At 34.8% G+C, this 21,189-nt stretch overlaps 1 protein-coding gene across 2 annotated transcripts; it reads left to right on the forward strand.

The window, feature by feature from the left end:
- Positions 1-17,266: 17,266 nt before the first annotated feature.
- Positions 17,267-20,387, forward strand: LOC108458476 (probable receptor-like serine/threonine-protein kinase At5g57670). 2 transcript variants are annotated; one of them, XM_017757895.2, is made up of 10 exons: positions 17,267-17,486; positions 17,722-17,840; positions 17,969-18,087; positions 18,192-18,313; positions 18,391-18,789; positions 18,894-19,148; positions 19,248-19,414; positions 19,510-19,725; positions 19,876-20,025; positions 20,108-20,387. In XM_017757895.2, the coding sequence occupies exons 1-10, from the start codon at positions 17,357-17,359 to the stop codon at positions 20,255-20,257; spliced, it is 1,827 nt and encodes a 608-aa protein (XP_017613384.1). In that variant the 5' UTR covers positions 17,267-17,356; the 3' UTR covers positions 20,258-20,387. The 2 variants fall into 2 exon arrangements, with proteins under 2 accessions (XP_017613384.1, XP_017613385.1); XM_017757896.2 differs by having other exon boundaries at positions 19,257-19,414.
- Positions 20,388-21,189: the final 802 nt, after the last annotated feature.

The following is a 21,189-nucleotide window of genomic DNA, read 5'->3' on the forward strand; positions in this document are numbered from 1 at the left end:
TTAGATCAAGAAAGAAAGAAATCGGATTTGGATCGAGACAAGTCGAATGTTGTTGAATAGTTGTTCCGATCCATTCGTTTTCGTACGAGTTAAGTTCATATGCAAATAAATGATTTTAAATTTAAATGTATATATTGCTTAATTGAATTGTATATATATATATATATGTTACCGGATTGAATTGAGCATTGGAGGACCTATTTTGAACATGAATTGATTGAGTTACGAAGTTAAAAGCCCCGTATAAACCTTAGGAATAGTATAAGATACTAATGTCATGACATTAGGACTTCCGAGTTGTGATTTCGTGTAAGAACATGTCTGGGACATTGGTATCGATATGAGATTATGTGTAAGACCCTATCTAGGACAAAGGCATCGATATGTGATAACATGTAAGACCATATCTGGGATATGGCATTGTATGTGATATATGTGTTTCCGAGTATCGTTAACGATTCTAAATGGTTCAATGGGCAATGTCAAAATGAGACTGAATGTGAATTTGAGCTAAATGATTCAGGTACGTATGAAGTTTATATGTTCATTGAAAAATAAGGTAAGTGAAGTTACTTAACTTGGTAATATGGATTATACGAGAAAAGTGATTGTATATGTGTATTAGATTAGTTAAATGTGGCCTATTTGAGTTGAATTATTAATATTCTTGTGATGATTTATTTGCTTATCTCTTACTAAGCTTTCAAAGCTTAGCTTGTGTGTTCTTTAATTGTTATATAGATATATAAAGCTAGCTCGAGCTTGGGGATCGTCAAGGATCATTGTCACACTATCAATCGCTATTTCGGTACTTTGAAAGCTTGTACTTATGACATATGGCATGTATAGGCTAGTTTTGATATGGTTAGTTTTGAATTGTGTATAAATAGCCATGTGAAAATGGCTTGATAATGATGTTAATGTTTGTGAATAATCGGCCTTGTTATAGCTCATTTTGGGAAGTTTTTTTGATGGTATATTTTGCATTTGTAGATAGTTACAATTTGGTTTGAGTGATGGTAATGTAGTTAATTATTCGGTTAGATGTTAATGTTGGTATGTGTTCATATTTTCTATGTAATGACTATGCTATGCCATGTGAATTTGGCTATTTGGTGTGGTTATTAATGACCTATGTTTTGATGTATAAATTTCCTTGTGAATTGGTTTGTGAATGATGAAAATTACTTTGGTCATTTTGTGATATAAATTATGATATATGATATATATATATATATATATATATTTACATTCATTAATGATAGGTAAAATAAATACATATGCCTATGACATGTTTTTTTATGGTTCAATATTTAAAGGTCAAGTTGTTGATTTAATGCTTGATTACGAAATGTGTTATATATGTGGTTGTATATTCAGTTATGGTATTTGGCTCATTTTGATAAGTATTAGATTTTGGTATATGGTTTGTTTTGTCTTGATATGCGAATGTGCATAGGTATATAAAATGGTACGTTGGTAATTAGTTAAAAAAATAGATGTATACAAATGGATATCTTGATATATACTCAGTATATGAAATGAAATATGTTTAATTATAATTTAGTTATTCGAATGTCATGAAATTAATGGACGTATGCTTTGAACATTGAATTTATGAAGCGTAAGAAATATGGTATTGATGTATGTTAGTTTGGTTCAAAATTTGAATAGATAAATGAAATTGAAATAGTTGAGTTTTGAAGCATAGTTCGTACATGAGATGCGGTTAGTAAAGAGTGATTGTTTTAGGTTGGTTATGTACCTTAATTATACGAATTTGTCTTATAGGAAATAAGAGGATCGTTGTTCTTTGATTTTGGAAATTTTATAAAGGAAATGATATTACTTTGTGCATAAATTATAATAAATGACTGTTCGGAACTGTGTTATGATCGGTCAGGGAAGATCTAGAAATGTTACCACCAGATCTGAGGCTCGTGCTCCTACTAGAGCTTATGCTATACGTGCACGCGAGGATGCTTCTTCACCTGATGTTATTACTGGTACATTCACTCTCTTTGATACTGATGTGATTGCTTTGATTGACCCTGGTTCTACTCATTCTTATATATGTGAAACTTTAGCGTCCAGTAAGACTTTACCCATTGAGTCTACTGAGTTCGTTATTAGAGTGTCGAATCCCTTGGGTCATTATGTGCTTGTTGATAAGGTGTGTAAGAAATGCCCCCTAGTAATTTGAGGTTCTGCTTTCGGTGACTTGATGCTTTTACCGTTTGATGAATTTGATGTTATTCTCGGTTTGGATTGGTTGACCGTACATGATGCGGTTGTGAATTACAAAAGTAAGACTACTGATTTGAGGTGTGCAAATAATGAGATAATCCGAGTTGAGTCTATGTCTTGAATGGATTGCCAACAATAATATCCTCGTTGTTAGCTCAAAATATGTGAGAAAGGGTGTGAAGCGTATCTTCCATACGCATTTGATAATGAAGAATCGGAAAGAAACTTGAATTGGTACCAGTGGTTTGTGAATATCCGGATGTTTTTCCGAAGAATTACCGTGGTTACCACCGTCCGGAGGTAGAGTTTGGCATCGAACTTGTACCGGACTACACCGATTTCGATAGCTCCGTGATCGCATGGCACCAACGGAATTAAAGGAATTGAAAGCTCGGTTGCAAGAGTTGATGGATAGAGGTTTCGCCGACCGAAGTTTCTCACCTTGGGGTGCACCAAGATTGTTTGTGAAAAGAAGGACGAAACCATGAGGTTGTGCATCGATTATCGTCAGCTGAATAAAGTGACAATAAAGAATAAATATCCGTTACCGCGTATTGATGATTTGTTTGATCAATTAAAGGTAGCCTTAGTGTTTTCAAAGATATATTTGAGATCGGGCTATTATCAGTTGCGAATTCGAGATTCGGATATACCCAAAACTGCTTTCAGAACGAGATACGGTCACTACGAGTTCTTAGTGATGCCGTTTGGGCTCACTAATGCCCCTGCGGTATTTATGGGTTTGATGAATCGGATCTTCAGACCGTTTTTGGATCGGTTTGTAGTTGTGTTTATTGATGACATTTTGGTCTATTCAAGAGATGAAACCGAACATGCTGAGCACCTGAGATTAGTGTTGCAGATTTTACGGATAAGCGTTATATGCCAAGTTCGTAAATGTGAGTTCGGTTGAGAGAAGTTAGTTTTTGGGTCATGTGGTATCTGACGGGTATTCGAGTTGATCCGAGCAAAATTTCAGCCATACTTAACGGAAACCTCCAGAAATATTCTTGAGGTTCGGAGCTTTTGGGACTTGCCAGTTACTACAGACGGTTCGTAAAGGGTTTCTCGATGATAGCCACACCAATGACGAAACTACTTGTAAAGATGTTAAGTTTGAATGGACGAAAAATGTCGAAAAGTTTCGATCAACTAAAAGCTTATTTGATCAAGCTCCAAGATTAGTGCAACTGAATCGAGCAAAGAGTTTGTCATTTACAGCGACGCATCCTTACTTGGGTTGGGTTGTGTATTGATGCAAGAAGGTCGAGTTGTAGCTTATGCGTCAAGGCAATTGAAGCCACATGAGAAAAATTATCCAACCCATGATCTCGAATTAGCTGCCATCGTATTCGCTTTGAAAATATGGAGACATTGCTTATTTGGTGAGAGGTGCCATGTATTTTCGGATCACAAAAGTCTCAAATATTTGATGACTCAAAGAGATTTGAATTTGCGACAAAGACGTTGGCTCGAGTTGTTAAAAGATTATGAGCTTGTCATTAACTATCACCCGGGAAAGGCTAATGTGGTTGTGGATGCCTTAAGTCGTAAATCACTGTTTGCTTTACGAGCGATGAATGTACATTTGTCGGTTCTATCCGATAATGTGTTAGTAGCAGAAATAAAGGCCAAACCATTGTTGATTCATCAAATTCGTGAAGCTCAGAAAGTCGATGATGAATTGGTTGCAAAACGGGCTGAATGTGTTTCGAATAAGGAATCAGAGTTTCAAATTGATGATGACGATTGTTTGAGGTTCAAAAGTCGTTTGTGTGTTCCAAGAAATTCAGAACTTATTTTGACAATTCTGAACGAAGCTCATTGTAGCTGAATGTCAATTCACCCGGGGAGTACGAAAATGTACAACGATTTGAGACGTCAGTTTTGGTGGCATGGTATGAAACGAGACATTTCTGATTTTGTTTCGAAGTGTTTAATATGTCAACAAGTGAAAGCGGAACATCAAGTGCCTCTGAGTTTACTTGACCAATCATGATACCGAATGGAAATGGGATCGAGTCACGATGGATTTTGTATCTGGGTTGCCGTTGTCAGCAAATAAGAAAGATGCGAATTGGGTTGTTGTTGATAGACTGACTAAGTCGACTCATTTTATTCCCGTACGTACGGATTATTCACTAGATAAACTAGCTGAATTGTATGTTTCTCAGATTGTAAGACTACACGGGGTACCTATTTCTATTGTGTCGGATAGAGATCCGAGATTCACATCGTGATTTTGGAAGAAATTGCAAGAAGCTTTGGGTACCAAGTTGCATTTTAGCACCGCTTTTCACCCCCAGACGGATGGTCAATCCGAGCGGATAATTCAGATACTCGAGGATATGTTGAGATGTTGCATCCTTGAGTTTAGTGGTTCATGGGAGCGGTATTTACCTTTGATTGAATTCGCTTGCAACAATAGTTTTCAATCAAGTATTAAGATGGCTCCCTACGAGGCTTTGTACGGTCGTAAATGCCGTACACCATTGTTTTGGACTGAGCTCGGTGAAAGTAAAATTTTCGGAGTTGATTTGATTAAAGATGCTGAGCGAAAGTAGAAATAATTCGTGAAAGTCGAAGGCGAGATCGATCGTCGAAGTCGACGCGGATTTAAAACGAAGAGATATTGAGTATCAGGTGGGAGAAAAAGTGTTTCTTAAAGTTTCACCTTGGAAAAAGATACTCAGATTTGGCTGAAAGGGCAAACTGAGTCCGAGGTTCATAAGGCCGTATGAAATATCCGAACGAGTTGGTCTAGTGGCATATAGATTGATTTTACCCCCTGATCTCGAAAAGATTCACAACGTTTTTCATGTTTCGATGCTTCGACGATACAGATTTGATCCTTCGCACATAATTAATCCCTCCGAGGTTGAAATTCAATCCGATATGAGTTATGAAGAAGAACCAATTCGTATCCTAGCTCATGAAGTGAAAGAGTTGTGAAACAAAAGGGTTCCATTAGTAAAGGTGTTATGGCTCAAACACGGGATCGAAGAAGCAACTTGGGAAACCGAGAACTCTATGAAAGAACGATACCCAAACCTATTTACCGGTAAGATTTTCGGGGATGAAAATTTCTTAAGTGGGGGAGAGTTGTGACAGCCCTAAATTGACCCTAGTCGGAAAGTGGTTTCGGGACCGCTAAACCGAGTCACCGAAGTATTTGAATATGATATTTATTGTCTAAAATATGTGAATATGAATGTGTGAAAGTTTTAAGCTTCGATTTAGTCGATTGCATGTGAATTTAGTTAATAGGACTTATGTGTGACACTTTTGAAATGTGATAGGTTAATCTATAAGGATCTATTAATGCATGTTTTAAAAATGATGGGTTTGCATGTCAAATTTCCATTTATAATAAGTAGTGGCGGCCATGGTATGGGCTATTAATGATAATATGTATTTTTTTATTGACATTTTAGTTACAAAATAAAATAATGGATTAAGAATAATAAAACATGAGGTGAGTGGGAGGAGAAACCAAAGTTGTTTCATCCTTGCTCCTCATTGTCGTAACTAGAAGAGAAAAGCTTGGAGAAATTCAGCTATGGTGGTTAGCTAAATCAAGGTAAGTTCTAGGATGATTCTTGGATTTTAGCATTTTGTTGAGTTAGTCATTAAGTTCTTTGCTTAACCTATGACCAAATTTGAAATAGTGTGGTGTCTTGAGCATTCGCCATGGTAGGAAATGGAAGAGATATATGGTTGTTTTCATGTTTAATGAATAAGTTACAAATGGTTGTTAATTAAGATAGTTTAAGGTATTTGTAAGTAGTTTGAATAAATGAACAATAATAATAATAAATCATCTAGTGAATTGGTGTAATTGCGAATTTGAACTAAGAAGTTATTGAGTAATGTTTGTATTTTAAGTGATAGAATAGAGTGAATGCTTGGAATGTGATATGTATGAATTATAAGTTGGATTAAAGGCTGCTATATTGCCTTATCATTTTCGGAAATGTGCTTTGTCAAAGAAATTGAGGGTTGATGTTTAAGTGAGGTAAGTATAGGTATATTCGGCTTGTAGTTTTATAAATGTGATATGAGTATTTTGTTTTGTAAATGAGTAGTAAGTATGTTAAGAATGGTTCTTGTATGTATACGTATATGCAATGATGTTTAAGTACGAATGTATTTGGATGGATGTGCTTATAAGTATAACTTGAGACAAAATGGTATTTAGTCAATACAAATAACCATATTTGTAGAATGTATTAAATATATAATCGGCCTTAACATAGATATGCATATATCTATAAAAATTGTTAATGCCTAAGTAAGATGTTGGGTTGTGCATGACTAGAGAAAAAATATATATATATATATATATGTGTGTATGGTGTTTGATAGTTAACCATTAAGTCATATGTACCTCAACCTTATAATATACATGTATTATATTAAATCGCCTATTTGATTTGAAATTAAATGAATTCAATTGTTTTAAATTAAGCTCAAGAGCAAAGAGGATCTAGATCTGATAAGGGAAAGGAAAAAGTAATCGAATAGCCGTTGAAGTCGTTCGACAACATCCAAGGTAAGTCTTCGAGTAATGGAACTTAGTTTATGATTTGATTAAGTCATGACATATAAGCATAACAAGTAAACGGTGATATGATGATTCTACTTGAATTATATATTGAGGTAATTGGTTCATACTTATGACGGGCAGTCGAATACGTATAGAGATCATGTTATAAAGCAAATCAAAATCATGCCCTTTGTATGTGGCTATTGAGCCGAAAATGGTAATGGTTGATAAGTGTCTTGTGTTTGAGTTCTAGTAATGAAAATGAAATATAGATGTGTTATGATTTATTGATATATGTGCATGATTATTCAGATGATAACCGGACTAAGATCCGAAGGCATTTGTGCGAGTTACTATATCCGGGCTAAGTTCCGAAGGCATTTGTATGAGTTACTATATCCGGGCTAAGTCCCGAAGGCATTTGTGCGAGTTACTATATCCGGGCTAAGTCCCGAAGGCATTTGTGCGAGTTGCTATATCCGGGCTAAGTCCCGAAGGCATTTGTGCGAGTTGCTATATCCGGCTAAATCCCGAAGGTACTTGGGTTTGGAAATGAGTGATCTTGCTGTAATAATTTCAATTAATACGCTCATAAAATCCAAATGATAAGGTATGTTTCGTATATGCATCGGAAAGTTGATTCCTTTTAAATAGTATTCGCTCAATTGATTAACAAACTTAGGCCTTAGTTAGGTTTGATCCTCGTATGAATATCTTGGTTGAAGCGTGAAGTAAGTATGATTTTGGGAATATGCGATATGCAATTATTCATTTAGTCATATGAACACTATACTTTAGTCGTAAATAATTTCATTACCTAAACTTACTAAGCATTAAAATGCTTATTCTGTTGCTTTGATTCTCTGTTTTATAGATTTTGTTCGTCAGCTATCGGACTCGGGAGTGTCAAAGTCGAAGTCATCCATACTATCTAAGCCCTTTTGGTACTCTTTTAGTTGAATTTTGAAAATGGCATGTATAGGGCTGACCCTTGTTGTTAATTAAGTATCTTTTGGTAATATATATTCGTATAGCCATGCGAAAATGGCTCGTATATTTTGAAGTATATCATTACGGTATTATGATATGGTTATTAAGTGGTGTGGAAATGTTTGGTAAAGACTAGCCATTGGAATGGCCGATCACGGTCCTATTGGGGCTACGTACGTCATGGCTAATCGTGATTATACTTGAAAATAATGTATGTCAATTTACTAATGGATTCATGGAAAATTATGAAATAGGTAAAATTTACCTTAAAATAGATGCTGACAGCAGTAGTGATGTAAGTTTGACAAATCACTAAAAATAGTAGGAATGGTATTAAATAGTGAATAAATTATGTAATTGAATCTTGATGAGTCTATTTTCATATGAAAGAAACAAAATGACCATATGAGCCATATTTTATGAGATGTTTAAGTTTTCGTGAAATAGGGCCAGGGCGTTTTCTGGACCCCCTGTTCTGATTTTGAAAATTTACCATAAATTAACCAGAGACAATTAGAAGTCATGCTTTATATGTATAGATTCCTTATTGAGTCTAGTTTCATTATAAAGGAACGGCATAAGTATTGAAGCTCTGTACAGGGAGATATCTAAGTCGTAATGTATGAAGGTCAGAGTAGTCGAACCCTGAAACAGGGGAGACTTTAACTAATAAAATGTACTAATTGGCCCAACCAAAAAATCTAGAAAACAATTTGTGGATGGACATATGAGTCTAGTTTCAGGAAAAATTTACAGAATCGGTTTTCGAGTTTTGGAACTCGAGATATGATTTTTAAAGTAACTGTGATGCAGTTAGCCAGCTTGTCTGGAAATTTTTAAATGAACTGTGTAAGTAAATGAATTAAGTCGTTAACACCTCGTGTTCGACTCCGGCAACGGTCTCGGGTACGGGGTGTTAAAAAAATTTTATTGATTTCATGTTTAATTATGCAAATGACCAAATTGCATAAATGCAAAAGTTGAATTCTAGTAGCTATAAGGATTAATTAGCTATGGAATTCTAAACTTGAGGTCTTTATATGACAATTAGACCATTAAATAGAGTTAGTAGATATTTTTGATGAATCATCCATGGAAAATTAGAAAAAGAAAAGGACTAAATTGGAATGTTGAAAAATTAATGGATGATAATAAATTTAAATAGAAATATCGTATTATTATTATCATCGTCTTCCCCAAAAAACATGGAAACCCTAAGAAAGAGAAAGGAAATCAAGCAAGCTTAATTGAATCCAGAAAGATCAAATAAAGAGTTAGATCGAGGAAAAGAAAATGTGACGGATTAGTAGATTTTCATAAATGAACAAGTGTCGACATAAGTTCCTGTAACTAAATTGTGTTTATTTTTGTAACATCCCTTACCCGAGTCCGAGGCCGGGACAGGTTACGAGACATTACCGGACTTAAACATACATAACTATGTAAAACGGGCCATAAAAAAATTTCGTTTAAATTAAAAACATTCATTCTTATTCATAATGTTCCTTATGCGGGCTTACAATGCCCAAAACCTACATCGGGGTGGTTCGGGGCTAAACTGAGAACTAACGAACTTTTTACAACACTTAGAAAATTTTCTAGTTTTGGAGAGTCACACGCCCGTGTGGGTAGGCCGTGTGGTCACACACGCTCACGTGGCTCAGACACGCCCGTGTAACTCTTTGTTTATGATGTCAGCAATATTTTCAGGTCACACGGCCAAGACACACACCTGTGTGCTAGGCCGTGTCTTCCACACGGCTGAGACACACAGCCGTGTCTCTGTCCGTGTAGCCAACACTTAGGCTATTTTCCAAGCCTTGGTCAACCTTAATCCCTCACACACTTATACTGTTATACCACAGTTATCATCATACTAATTAACTTCAAATTAATTATAGAAAACAAGTAAAACCACATCATACAAGATCTCAGTACATATAAACACATGATCACATTTCAAGGCGTTAGCACATTGCACATGGATAAATAGGTTTACAAACCCATAACTAATATAAGCCACATCTCATGGCTATATACACTTGAATCATTATAAGAAAATATATTTGGCCAAACCATTAAACACATAACACAAATGACTAATTCTCTATACATTCCACTCACTTGAAAACATTTAAGGTTTGTCGATACCCCAAAATTGATAATTTGATAGTGTGATGTTGCCTCCGACGATCTCCAACCCCGAGCTAACTTGACAACACTAAAGAAATGAAAAGGAGGGGGTAAGCTATATAGCTTAGTAAGTCCGTATGAAAATAATAAGCAATTTATTAACATGTTTCTACCAATTCTCACATCATGATCTCAAGGTAAAATAATCATAATTGCACTTTTACCTTATGTTATTGTCAAACTGGTTACTCGCATCATAGTTACTAAATTATTAATATCTTGAGATACAGAATTCTAAATTAAAATCTATTAAAAGAATTTGAAACCAGACTCAAATATATTTCTACCATAAAATTTTCAGAATTTATGGATTAGCCAATAAGTACAATTTATTCTTCAAAGTTACCCATGTTTTGTTGTTTGACAACTTTGATCTTTCTTTACTAAAAATTAATTATCTCTTAGTACGGGATTTGGATGATGTTCCCGTCTATTTTTATTGAAAATAGACTCATTAATAATTTTATTCATACAAATTATAACTAATAATTATTTTCATACAATTTTTAATAATTTTCTAAAGTTAAGATAGGGGAGCCCAAAATCACTCTGACCCTGTGTCTTAAAAATTCAAATATCTCATAATATGAAATTATTTTGCTTACACAATTTCCTCTATGTGAAACTAGACTCAATAAGATTTAATTTCATTTCTCATTCAACCTCCAACTCAATTTCCAAAATTTTTGGTGGATTTTCAAAGTTGGACTACAACTGCTGTCCAAAACTGTTTTAGTGCAACATAATGATAACTATCATAAAATCATTTTGAATTAATCATGAACCCACCATTTCACGGATCCCATACTCAATTACACAATAGAGCTTAATATAAACATTGTTAATTCTCATGTGCATACTTTACCCTACATTCCATCAATTATAGATAATTTCACAAGTACATACACTTAATCAACACGTTAGTCTCATGTTAACAAGTAATATCAAATAATCATAGATGAGCTCATTATGCCATATACACATTCTATTTCATGTTTCTCATGTTTCATATATATACTTTATCCATTGAATCATTGAATTTTCGATGGATTTTCATCAAGCAGTACACTCTAGATGTAAAATTCCATTATCCGTCAATTCATATCCAGTAGTACATTTTAGGTACACTCTCGAGCCACATATCGTACAGCAGAATTACTAGTCTAGGCTAAATTCTAGCTGTAATATATACTCTAAGGGCTTTGTCAGATTACCAGTCTAGGCTAAATCCTTTATATGAAAAAGAAATTCCCTATAGAGTCCAATCTGGATTACCAGTCCAGGCTAAATCCAGTCAATTAGGATTACTAGTCCAGGCTAAATCCTAATTGAACCATATGCCTGAAAGGCTCATTTCAGGATTACCCGTCCGGGCTAAATTCTTTCCATAATGAGATCAATGGATTACCCGTCTGGGCTAAATCCTTTCTGCAACACATACAGGATCCCATTTCACATAAGATATAGCCTATCCATCGGAATTCAGTACTCAAACGGATTACAACCCATTATCAATAAATTCCAGGCTTATGGACATTTTCACACAATTCAATATTTTTACATTACACATTCAATTCAACACAACAATTAAAATCAACATATTTATGTATTCAATTAAGTTACACGAACTTACTTAATCACGATCTAACCACGATTTCATCCATACTATGAATTCATCACGTGTGAACCTCTTGTGCTTACTTATCTCACCTTATAACATAATATCATATTCTTTCTCATCGAATGCATCCATATAATCAATCACAAAATTTATGTAATAACAAAAAAAATAATAAAGCATTAAAATTCAAGTATTCATTACATTATTATTATCCTACGAACTTACCTTGACATAAAAACGACAAATGGACATAATAGTCATATTCTTTGATTTCCCTCGTTCTAAGTTCGAATCTCATTTTTCTTGATCTAAAACATCACATTTAGTTTATTTATTAGTCACATTATTCATTGTGACCCACAAATCATATTATGAAAAAATTACATTTTTTCCCCTAAACTTTGTCACATTTACACTTTTGTCCCTAGGCTCGTAAAATGAAATTTATTAAATTTCTTTGCACTTTAAGCCTATCCAAAACATTTTCATAACTATAACAGCCCACAATTGCCACTAGAACACACTTTTACTACATATTTTATAACTTTTACAATTAAGTCCTTTTAAGCATTTTCATCGAAAATCACTTAGCAAAAGTTGTTTCTCCAACCATAGACATGCATGATCTACCACTAAACATCAAAATGTACAAATTTCTAATAGTTTCAACCCTATACCCTCATCATAACTCAAATAAATGGTAAAAATAGGTAGATCTTGTTACGAGGATTTCAAAAACATAAAAATCATTAAAAATGGGGCAAGAACGGACTTACAATCGAGCTTGGAAGCTTGAAAAATCTAGCCATGGTTGCTCCATGCAATTTCCAGCCATAGCTTGAAGATGGACAAAAATTGGCTTTTAATTTTGTTTTTAATTCATTTTAATTACTAAATAACCAAAATGCCCCTAACTTAAAAATATTCTATTTCACCTATTTCATGTCCATTTTAGTCCAACAAATTAACAAATGGTCTAATACCATGTAAGGACCTCCAATTTAAAATTTCATAACAATTGGACACCTTTAGCATGTAGAACTCAACTTTTTCACTTTTTATGATTTAGTCTTTTTGACTAAATTGAGTGCCCAAACGTCAAAATTTTCAAAAAAAAAAATACCAAATCATTTCATGAAATCGTAGACCATAAAAATATAATAAAAATAAATTTTTTTACGTTGAATTTGGGGTCTCGAAACCACTATTCTGACTAGGCCCAAAATCGGGCTGTTACAATTTTTATACTTGAATTGAGTGTGGTATGTGTTTATATGAATTATATAAATGTTAAAAATGTATGAAATAATTACACGATAAATAATTTTAGGAAAATGTTAAGTTCCGTTTGAGTAATGAAATTCGATGGATACATGATTTCCATATTGAATGCGGTCCTGCATATGTTGCGGACAGAATATAGCTCAAACGAACAATCCTTTTATAAGCCCTCTCGAGCATCTTGTTATATAGTTCCTGCAAGCATCCTGATCGATGGTGATCCTGCATGTGTTGCGCACTACCGCAGCTCTTTGTGAACTTCCTGTTACATGATTTGATCGGTTTTCATCCAGTATTTATTGCAGACACAAATGTAGCTCTTCGTGAGCGTCCTGATATAGGCTCTTATGAGCTTCTTGAGATGGCTCGCTTGAACTCCCTGTTATGCTATCCAGAGCTTCCTGATAATAACTCTTCGGAGTTACCTGTTAAGCTCAATGAGCTTCCTGTTATAGACTCTTATAGTTTCTTGATATAGGCCGAATAAGCTTTCTATTACATATCTCATATGAGCATCTTGATATATGGCTCGAGAGTGTGCTTCCTGATTGTATGCCCTTATGGGTACCCCTGGATTGATTTGTATACCTCGAGTATACTATCAGGTATCCATCGATATTTCAATGATTCAAGGATAAAACTTCTGTTAAAACAAAACATGAGATTAATATGATTTATTTTTTTGAATATCCCTGAAATACTTAGAAATTATTATACGATGAGCTCATCTTTATTATCTTGATATACATATGAATCATATAACTAACTTGTTTTATGAGAGCTTGTGTTTAGGCAATTGATCAAAAATGTTTGGATGTATTTTATACATGTTTAATTAATTGAGCATGATTGGTAAGTCAAATTATTGTTATACGAACTTACTAAGCATAAAATGCTTACTCTATTTTATTTTCTTCTGTTTTATAGTGCTTGGAAGCTCGAAAGGGTTGGGAATCGGTTAGAGTATCATCACACTATCCTTCAACTCGTTTTGGTACAAATAGTAAATTTATTTAGTATAATGGCATGTATAAGCTAAATTAGAATAAATGATGAAATATTTTGGTTGTATTAGCCATTGGAATGGCTGGTGTAAAGTGTATTTTGATGTAATCATAAAAGACCATATCATGTTGAGATGTGTTGAAATGGCTAAATGGTAAAAGACATATAAACCAAAGGATGAATGAAATTGAGTTAATAATTGGTAAAACTTGCAAACAAACGTAAATGCAATTGTGGTAAGTTAAACATTTGAATATATAAATGTGTTAATGTATCATACATACTATTTGTATTTGGCTTGGATTATAAGTGTCAATTTGGTTTGGAAATATGTTGGGGTGTTGATGTAGGTGCAAGGTAAAAAGGGTGAGAAATAAGGCTTGAAAAATTACCTTATTTTGTCCACACAGGCAGGCACACGATGTGTGTCTCAACCGTGTGTGACACACAGCCATGCGCACGGGCGTGTGGTTTGGCCATATCTCCCCAACATCTTAGAAATTGAGAAACAGAATGCTTAGAATTGAGCACACGAGTAGAGACACAGGCGTGTGCCTCAGCCGTGTGAGACACATGGCCCAACACATGGGCGTGTGTCTTGGTCGTGTAATCCCTGCACTTAATTTTTGAAAATTAAGTTGTCCACACGGCCTAACATATGGGTGTATGGTTGGCCATATGACCCAAGTGAAAGAGTTACATGGGTAAGGACACGGGCTAGGACACGAACGTGTCATTGGCCATGTGATCCATACGGCCTGACCACACGGGTGTGTGTCCCCTACACCTAAGAAAAATTTTGAGATTTCGCGAAAATTTTTTTGTGATCCCAATTTTGTCTAGACTCGATTCTAATATGTATATTTGGGCCTTGAGGACCCATATAAGGGACATTATGATTGATTGTGATTGATTTTTGGAAATGAATAGTAAATGACATAAATTAACTGTAATTGAACTATAAACTCTGGCAATGCTTCGTAATCCTGTTCTGGCGACGGATACGGGTTAGGGGTGTTATATCATCTATAAATGCCTTCTATAACAATGAAAAAGGGATCTTCTTCCCTATTGAAAACCTTAAGCACTTACTCTCTACACTTAGCCTTTCTCTACCTTCACAACAACCTTCCTCTTTCTCTTTCTCTTACCCTTTTCCGGCTGTTTGCCTGTTTATGTGAACTGACATTCTTTGCACCACCGTTTTCTCCTCTTTATCTCCTCACTTGTTGATATCCCTCATCATCAAATCTATATGGAAAACATGGCAAAATTTGAAAATCCTAAGCCTAACCCTAGGCTTCCTTCTCTTGTATGCCAACGTGATAACATTCTTTCTTGCAAAGGTTGTCTGTCACCTATCGTCTTTCTTACTTACTAGTTTTCAATATACCATGGAGATGGGGTAGGAATTAGGAAAGAAAAAGGTGCCATTAATGAAACTTGGAATTGAAGTTGAGGCTATGGCTGATCGTGGAGGAGGACGGTACAAATACTTATTATTTGTAACAATGCAAATATGATGGGTATTGCATGTAATATGGGGTTGGGTTTTCGGTGGGTTTTTGAAGTACTTAACTAATATATATAAATATATAGTGATAGATAGCTGACGAAAGATCATGCTTAGAAAATAAGCAAAATTTCTATAAGATTTTATTTTTGATTGTTTTCACAAAATCCCCTAAATTAACTGTTTTTAATTGTCTTTGAAGATATAAAATACAAATGAAGATTGTATCTTAATTTTCATGTCTCAATTTAGACAATCTGTCATCTATATTTTGCTAAGTTTTACTTTTATGGTCATAATATTCCAATATCTCGAGGTTACAAAATTGAAAGAAAACAAAACAAATAAGAAAGAATGATAGAGCTTACATATATATTAAAAAAATAGTAGAGTTGGGAATGAAGCTTTGGGAGGATGAATTTAACCTATATAAGAACAACAAACTATGTATAATGATGTCGATGTCCCGTTCTATAAGTGAGTTGTATATGAAACACATTAAAGGGCTTTTGTATTATTTATAATTATATGAAATTAGAATTATAATATTATTATTGGTTGAGGTGGTAGCTGTTTTGGTTAACTGAGAATATAAATTAAAACTTCTAAAGTGCACTTTATTTTTGTGAAAAGATCTTTTATTTTTGTCAAAAGATTTTTTAGATGTTTTCAATTTTAATATTAAGTAAATTGAATTTTTTAAAATTAGATTAATTTAATTTTGTTAATTTTAGAAGTGAGAAATTAAGAATAATTAATAGTAATGTTAACCTTTTCCGTTAATTGTACATATGTTTTATTAGTAAAATAACAACTTTAGCCTTCAAATTTTACACATTATGTCAAATTTATCTTGATTAAATAAATTTAGCCGAAATATTTACATATTTTGTCAATTTTACACAAAATATATAAACACCGAGGATTAATTTGTTACTATAACAATCAAAATCATGTACAATTGGAAGGAAACATTAACGCTGTGATTAATTATTCTTAATTATTCTTAGTTGCTCACTTTAAAATTTTATTAAGATTAAATTACTTCAATTTTTTTAAAAAGATCAATTAGTTCAATATCGAAATTAAACACTTCATTTTTAATATTAATATATTTTTAAATACCCGGATCCAATAAACTTAAGATTAGAATTTTAACATTTGCAATCATGAGCAGATTTTAAGATATGAATTTCAAAATCAGCAATCCATTTTGTATTGTGGCAGTATATATATAATATAGACACTGAGTGGTATGGTCTTCCTTTGGCACGAAGCTTTGCCTTGTAATACTTTTAAGACAAATCTAGCAAATTTCCCATTATTATAGTAATCATCAGTCTGGCCAAGCAAGCGCCATCATTGGAAATCAATCACTCTCTCTCATTCTAGGGGAGGAAGTTGAAAAGCGTTAGTGTCCTCTCGACGTTTCATTCATGATAAAGTGAAGAGCTCTTTTGAGTGCCACGACCCTTCTACCAAATCCCAACAAAGTAATACTATCTTTTTACTAGTTTTGATCTTTGGCTTATATAACAAGACAAAGCAAAACCCAATGCCTATGCAATTGCCCACCACCTTTGCTTATACCCGAAAGCACCAAACCGTCGCATTGAATTTTTCACTTCCAAAACTCTTGCGAGTTCAGAGATAAAAGTGAAAAAAAGAACAAAAGAAAAAAAAAAGAAAAGAAAGAAAAGGAAACAATGGCATTAATCACATTTCTCTTGCCATCTCTAAAAGGCTTTTATGCTTCTTTAACAAGAATAATCCAATGTGGACACACTTTCTAACTGACCTTAATCATGCTGTTGCTTCTACTACACGTGTCCTTAAGATAAGTTTTTTCCAAGCTTTTATAGTCGACGAGAATCTTTAAAAAATAATGAATCACCATATTCAGTTTTGCTGTAGATAAATATTTAGTTGCTTAGATCTTCTCGGCCAACTAGTGTCCGAAATGGTGACTTCAACTGCTAAGATACTCATTGGCATCTCATTAAACCCAGATGACAGCAAGGAACTCTTGTCATGGGCAATCAGAGTCCTAGCTCGTCCAAATGACGGCATTATTGCACTACATGTTCTTGGTTGGTACATTCGTTTACTTACAATATCAAAGTTCAATGCCAATTGCTACATCAGACTTTTTTCTTTTCTTTTCTCGGTTGCCAGTTCAAATTAATCATATTTTCATAGGTTTAACATAGTCTTTCTTTTTCTTTTTCTTTTTCGAATAGTTGAGACTTGAACACATTTGTTCATGATGTGTAGCATGGTTTTAGTTTAAAATATATACAATTTTGCTTCTGTATTAAAATGCAGTTGGTGAGGAGCCGAAGAAGTGTAAATTGGTAAGAAACGATCAGTCAAAACTTCGGCAGGCGAAAGCTCATGTTATATCGGTGCTTGGAGAATTTGCAAGGACGTGTCAGTCTAAGCAGGTAACCCTTTTTATTCAGATAAATTCTGCAGATAGTTTAACCTGTCAGTCAGTGCCATAATATATACATATATTCTGTAATTTATGTTCTGAAATTTATAGTTTATAAGAAGCAATACCCTTGTTCAGGTAAACTTGGAGGCAAAAGTAAGACTTAGCTCGAGTGTTAGAAGGGGACTAATTGAGGAAGCAAAGTCCATCTCAGCTAATTTTCTTCTTCTTCTTGGCTCCAGAACACGATCAAAAGAGTGAGAAAATAAAACAAGCCTTAGATGAACTTAAACTCAATTATTATATATTCTGTGATGTTTGATATTCCCTTTTTTTTTTCGAACTTTTTTCTTTGGGTTAGAACTTCACATAAAATTACAAGTTACTGTTTCGAGCATGCCCCCGAAGGTTGTGCAATGGTTTCAATAGGGAAGTCAAAGCGGCCACTGCAAAACTCAAATTCTACATATGCACATCTTGATGGTCAGTTTACTTCCTAAAACAGACTTGTATTAGTATAAAATTTCCATTTCCTACTATCTGAAGTTTTGATTCTGCAGAAACTGGTCAATGGAGCATGAGATGGTCTAACACGAGTGATAACAGTGAAGAGGCATCTATCTCCCCTGTTCAAAATTCCATTGTCTCGAAACGAAAATTGCAAAAGCCTTCACCAAGAACTGTTCTAGATGCACTTCTAGGAGAATCAAATAGCACAGAAGATGATAACTCTAGTTTTTGGGACTCAACAATGTCCGGATCCCCTCCTCACCCGCCAAAGTTTAAAGGGCAATCATTTATAAAGAAACAGATGTCACCTTACAAATTTGTCTCAATGGTCTTTAGGTCTCCACTAAGGAAAAGAAATACCAATTTATCCAATAAACAAAAGGCGCAGCCTTTGATGAAGTGCTTTAGCTTTGAGGAGATCTCAACTGCTACAAACAACTTCCATCCAGGTAAAAGAACAAAACGATACAGTTACTTCTCGGAAAATAACTGTTGTAGTCATTTGTTCATGAAATCGAGATGTTTGAGTTCAAGATTCTCATGAATGTATCAGAAAATATAGTTGGTCGAGGCGGGTATTCAGAAGTTTACAGGGGTGACCTTTCTGATGGAAGAGCTGTTGCAGTGAAGAGGTTGGGCAAGGACAACAGGGATGAAAACAAAGAGAGAGAATTCCTTACTGAGTTGGGCACAATCGGACATGTTTGCCACCCCAATACTGCAACCTTAGTTGGCTGTTGCGTGGAAAATGGACTTTATTTGATTTTCAACTTCTCCGAGAAAGGAACTCTGGCCTCTGCCTTGCATGGTAAGAAACAACAGCTGCCTATTCCGGATAAATTGCAATGTGAGCAAGAGATTCTATTTTGTGATTCAACTTCTTAATTGGTTCTCTTTCCATTGGGAGACTACTTAGGTAAAACAAATGTGGTTCTGGATTGGCCGGTGAGATACAAGATTGCCCTTGGAGTTGCTAGAGGTCTTCATTATCTGCACAAATGCTGCAAACACCGAATAATACACCGTGACATAAAAGCTTCTAATGTCCTTCTTGGACCAGATTACGAACCGCAGGTGGATCAACAGACAACTTACAGAAATGTTTAGGAAAAGTAAAATATATGGGTTCTTTTTATCTGAATGTAACTATGATTTTCATCTCTTTGTAGATCACTGATTTTGGCCTTGCTAAATGGCTCCCTAACAAATGGACTCACCATGCTGTGGTACCAATAGAAGGAACATTTGGGTACCTAGCACCAGAGTATTTCATGCATGGAATCGTGGATGAGAAAACAGATGTTTTTGCATTTGGGGTTCTTCTCCTCGAGATCATCACTGGTCGCCGGCCAGTGGATTCGTCAAAGAAAAACCTCCTCTTATGGGTATGCACATCGCAGATCTGCAGACTTCCAAGCTATTGAAATGAATATCCTGTCTTAGTCTAAATTACCTACATAATTCCCCACTCTGTTTCCATTGTTGCTCTAAGCCATATTGCATCCACTACGTATTGAAATGATTTTCATGTATAGGCAAAGCCATTTATGGAATCTGGGAACATCACTGAACTAGCTGATCCGAAACTGGAAGGTAAATATGATGAGGATCAAATGCATAGATCAGTTCTAACAGCTTGCTATTGCGTGAGGCAATCAGCAGTATGGCGTCCATCAATGAGCGAGGTACTTACAATATGTTCTGTAGAAAATTTTCAGGTCAGGCAGTGCATTTGGATGACATTAAATTAATGCTTCCACTTCTCAGGTGTTGGAGCTTCTAATGACTGGACATGACTCCGATGTTGCAAAGAGCTGGAGAATGCCAAAGTTTACGTCCGATGAGTTGGATGATTATTCGATGGTTTTCGGATACGAGGTTCCAACGGACATTTCCCTGGAGGAATTCTTATGTTGAGTTTCTCCTTTGTAACTTTCCATACATTTAAACATTTGCTAGGTTTCACAATATCATTCCGTTCTACAATTGTGTTTGGATCTTTACATTAGAGAAATTTAGAATCTTCATTCTTCACTGCTCAGAACAACAGCCTTTCCCTAGATTTATACAAATTAGACAAAAAATGAATCCATATTTCAATGAATGGAAATTGTCAGGAATTTTGTATGACTGCGGACAGGGAGATTTTCTTTCACAACATGATGCATTCGTTTCATTGAGCTGTATCTTTTCTACTCGATGGAAATGGAAAAGTAAATTAACCAACTTAAACAGGGCCAAAGATGATCTTTAGTGGCATTCTATTTCATGCTAAAGGAGATCAACTCCCTTCTCAAGAATCACTAGCCAATAAAAAGTTAAAAGCATGCACTACATTAATTTGTAACGACTGTGTTATATTTCCTGAAAAAGACCACTTATTTAAAGTAACGACAGAGAAGTAAAATACACTATTATTTGTTATACTGTTTTAGAGAACAAAATGCAGAAAAAGAGACATAGCGTTCTCTCGCGAGGGTTCCTTGTGCGAGCTCTCATCTTAGGATTTTCTTCTACTGTTTTGACGAACAGAAATAGGGGGGGGGGGGACATAGCGCTCTCGTGATTGTCTGCTACGGTCCTTCATTAAATCTGTTTTCTCTTCTGTCATGGTCTTCCAATTTGGGGTTTTCTCTTCTGTTTTCTGCGTGCACACCAAGTGTTGGACAATAGGCTTGAAAGAACTTCTTCACACTTCAATCAGTCCACCCGGCTCCTTCTCTGGATCTCGACTTCCTACTGATGGTTTTATCTTTGGTCTGTCTACGGTTGAGACTTGGTTCTCTGGTCGATCCCCTGCTTTATCGCACGTGCTTTATGGTTTTCTACCAGCTCTCACTCAGCACATA

The sequence above is a fragment of the Gossypium arboreum genome, chromosome 4 (assembly GCF_025698485.1).
Source record: "Gossypium arboreum isolate Shixiya-1 chromosome 4, ASM2569848v2, whole genome shotgun sequence".
NCBI lineage: Eukaryota > Viridiplantae > Streptophyta > Magnoliopsida > Malvales > Malvaceae > Gossypium > Gossypium arboreum.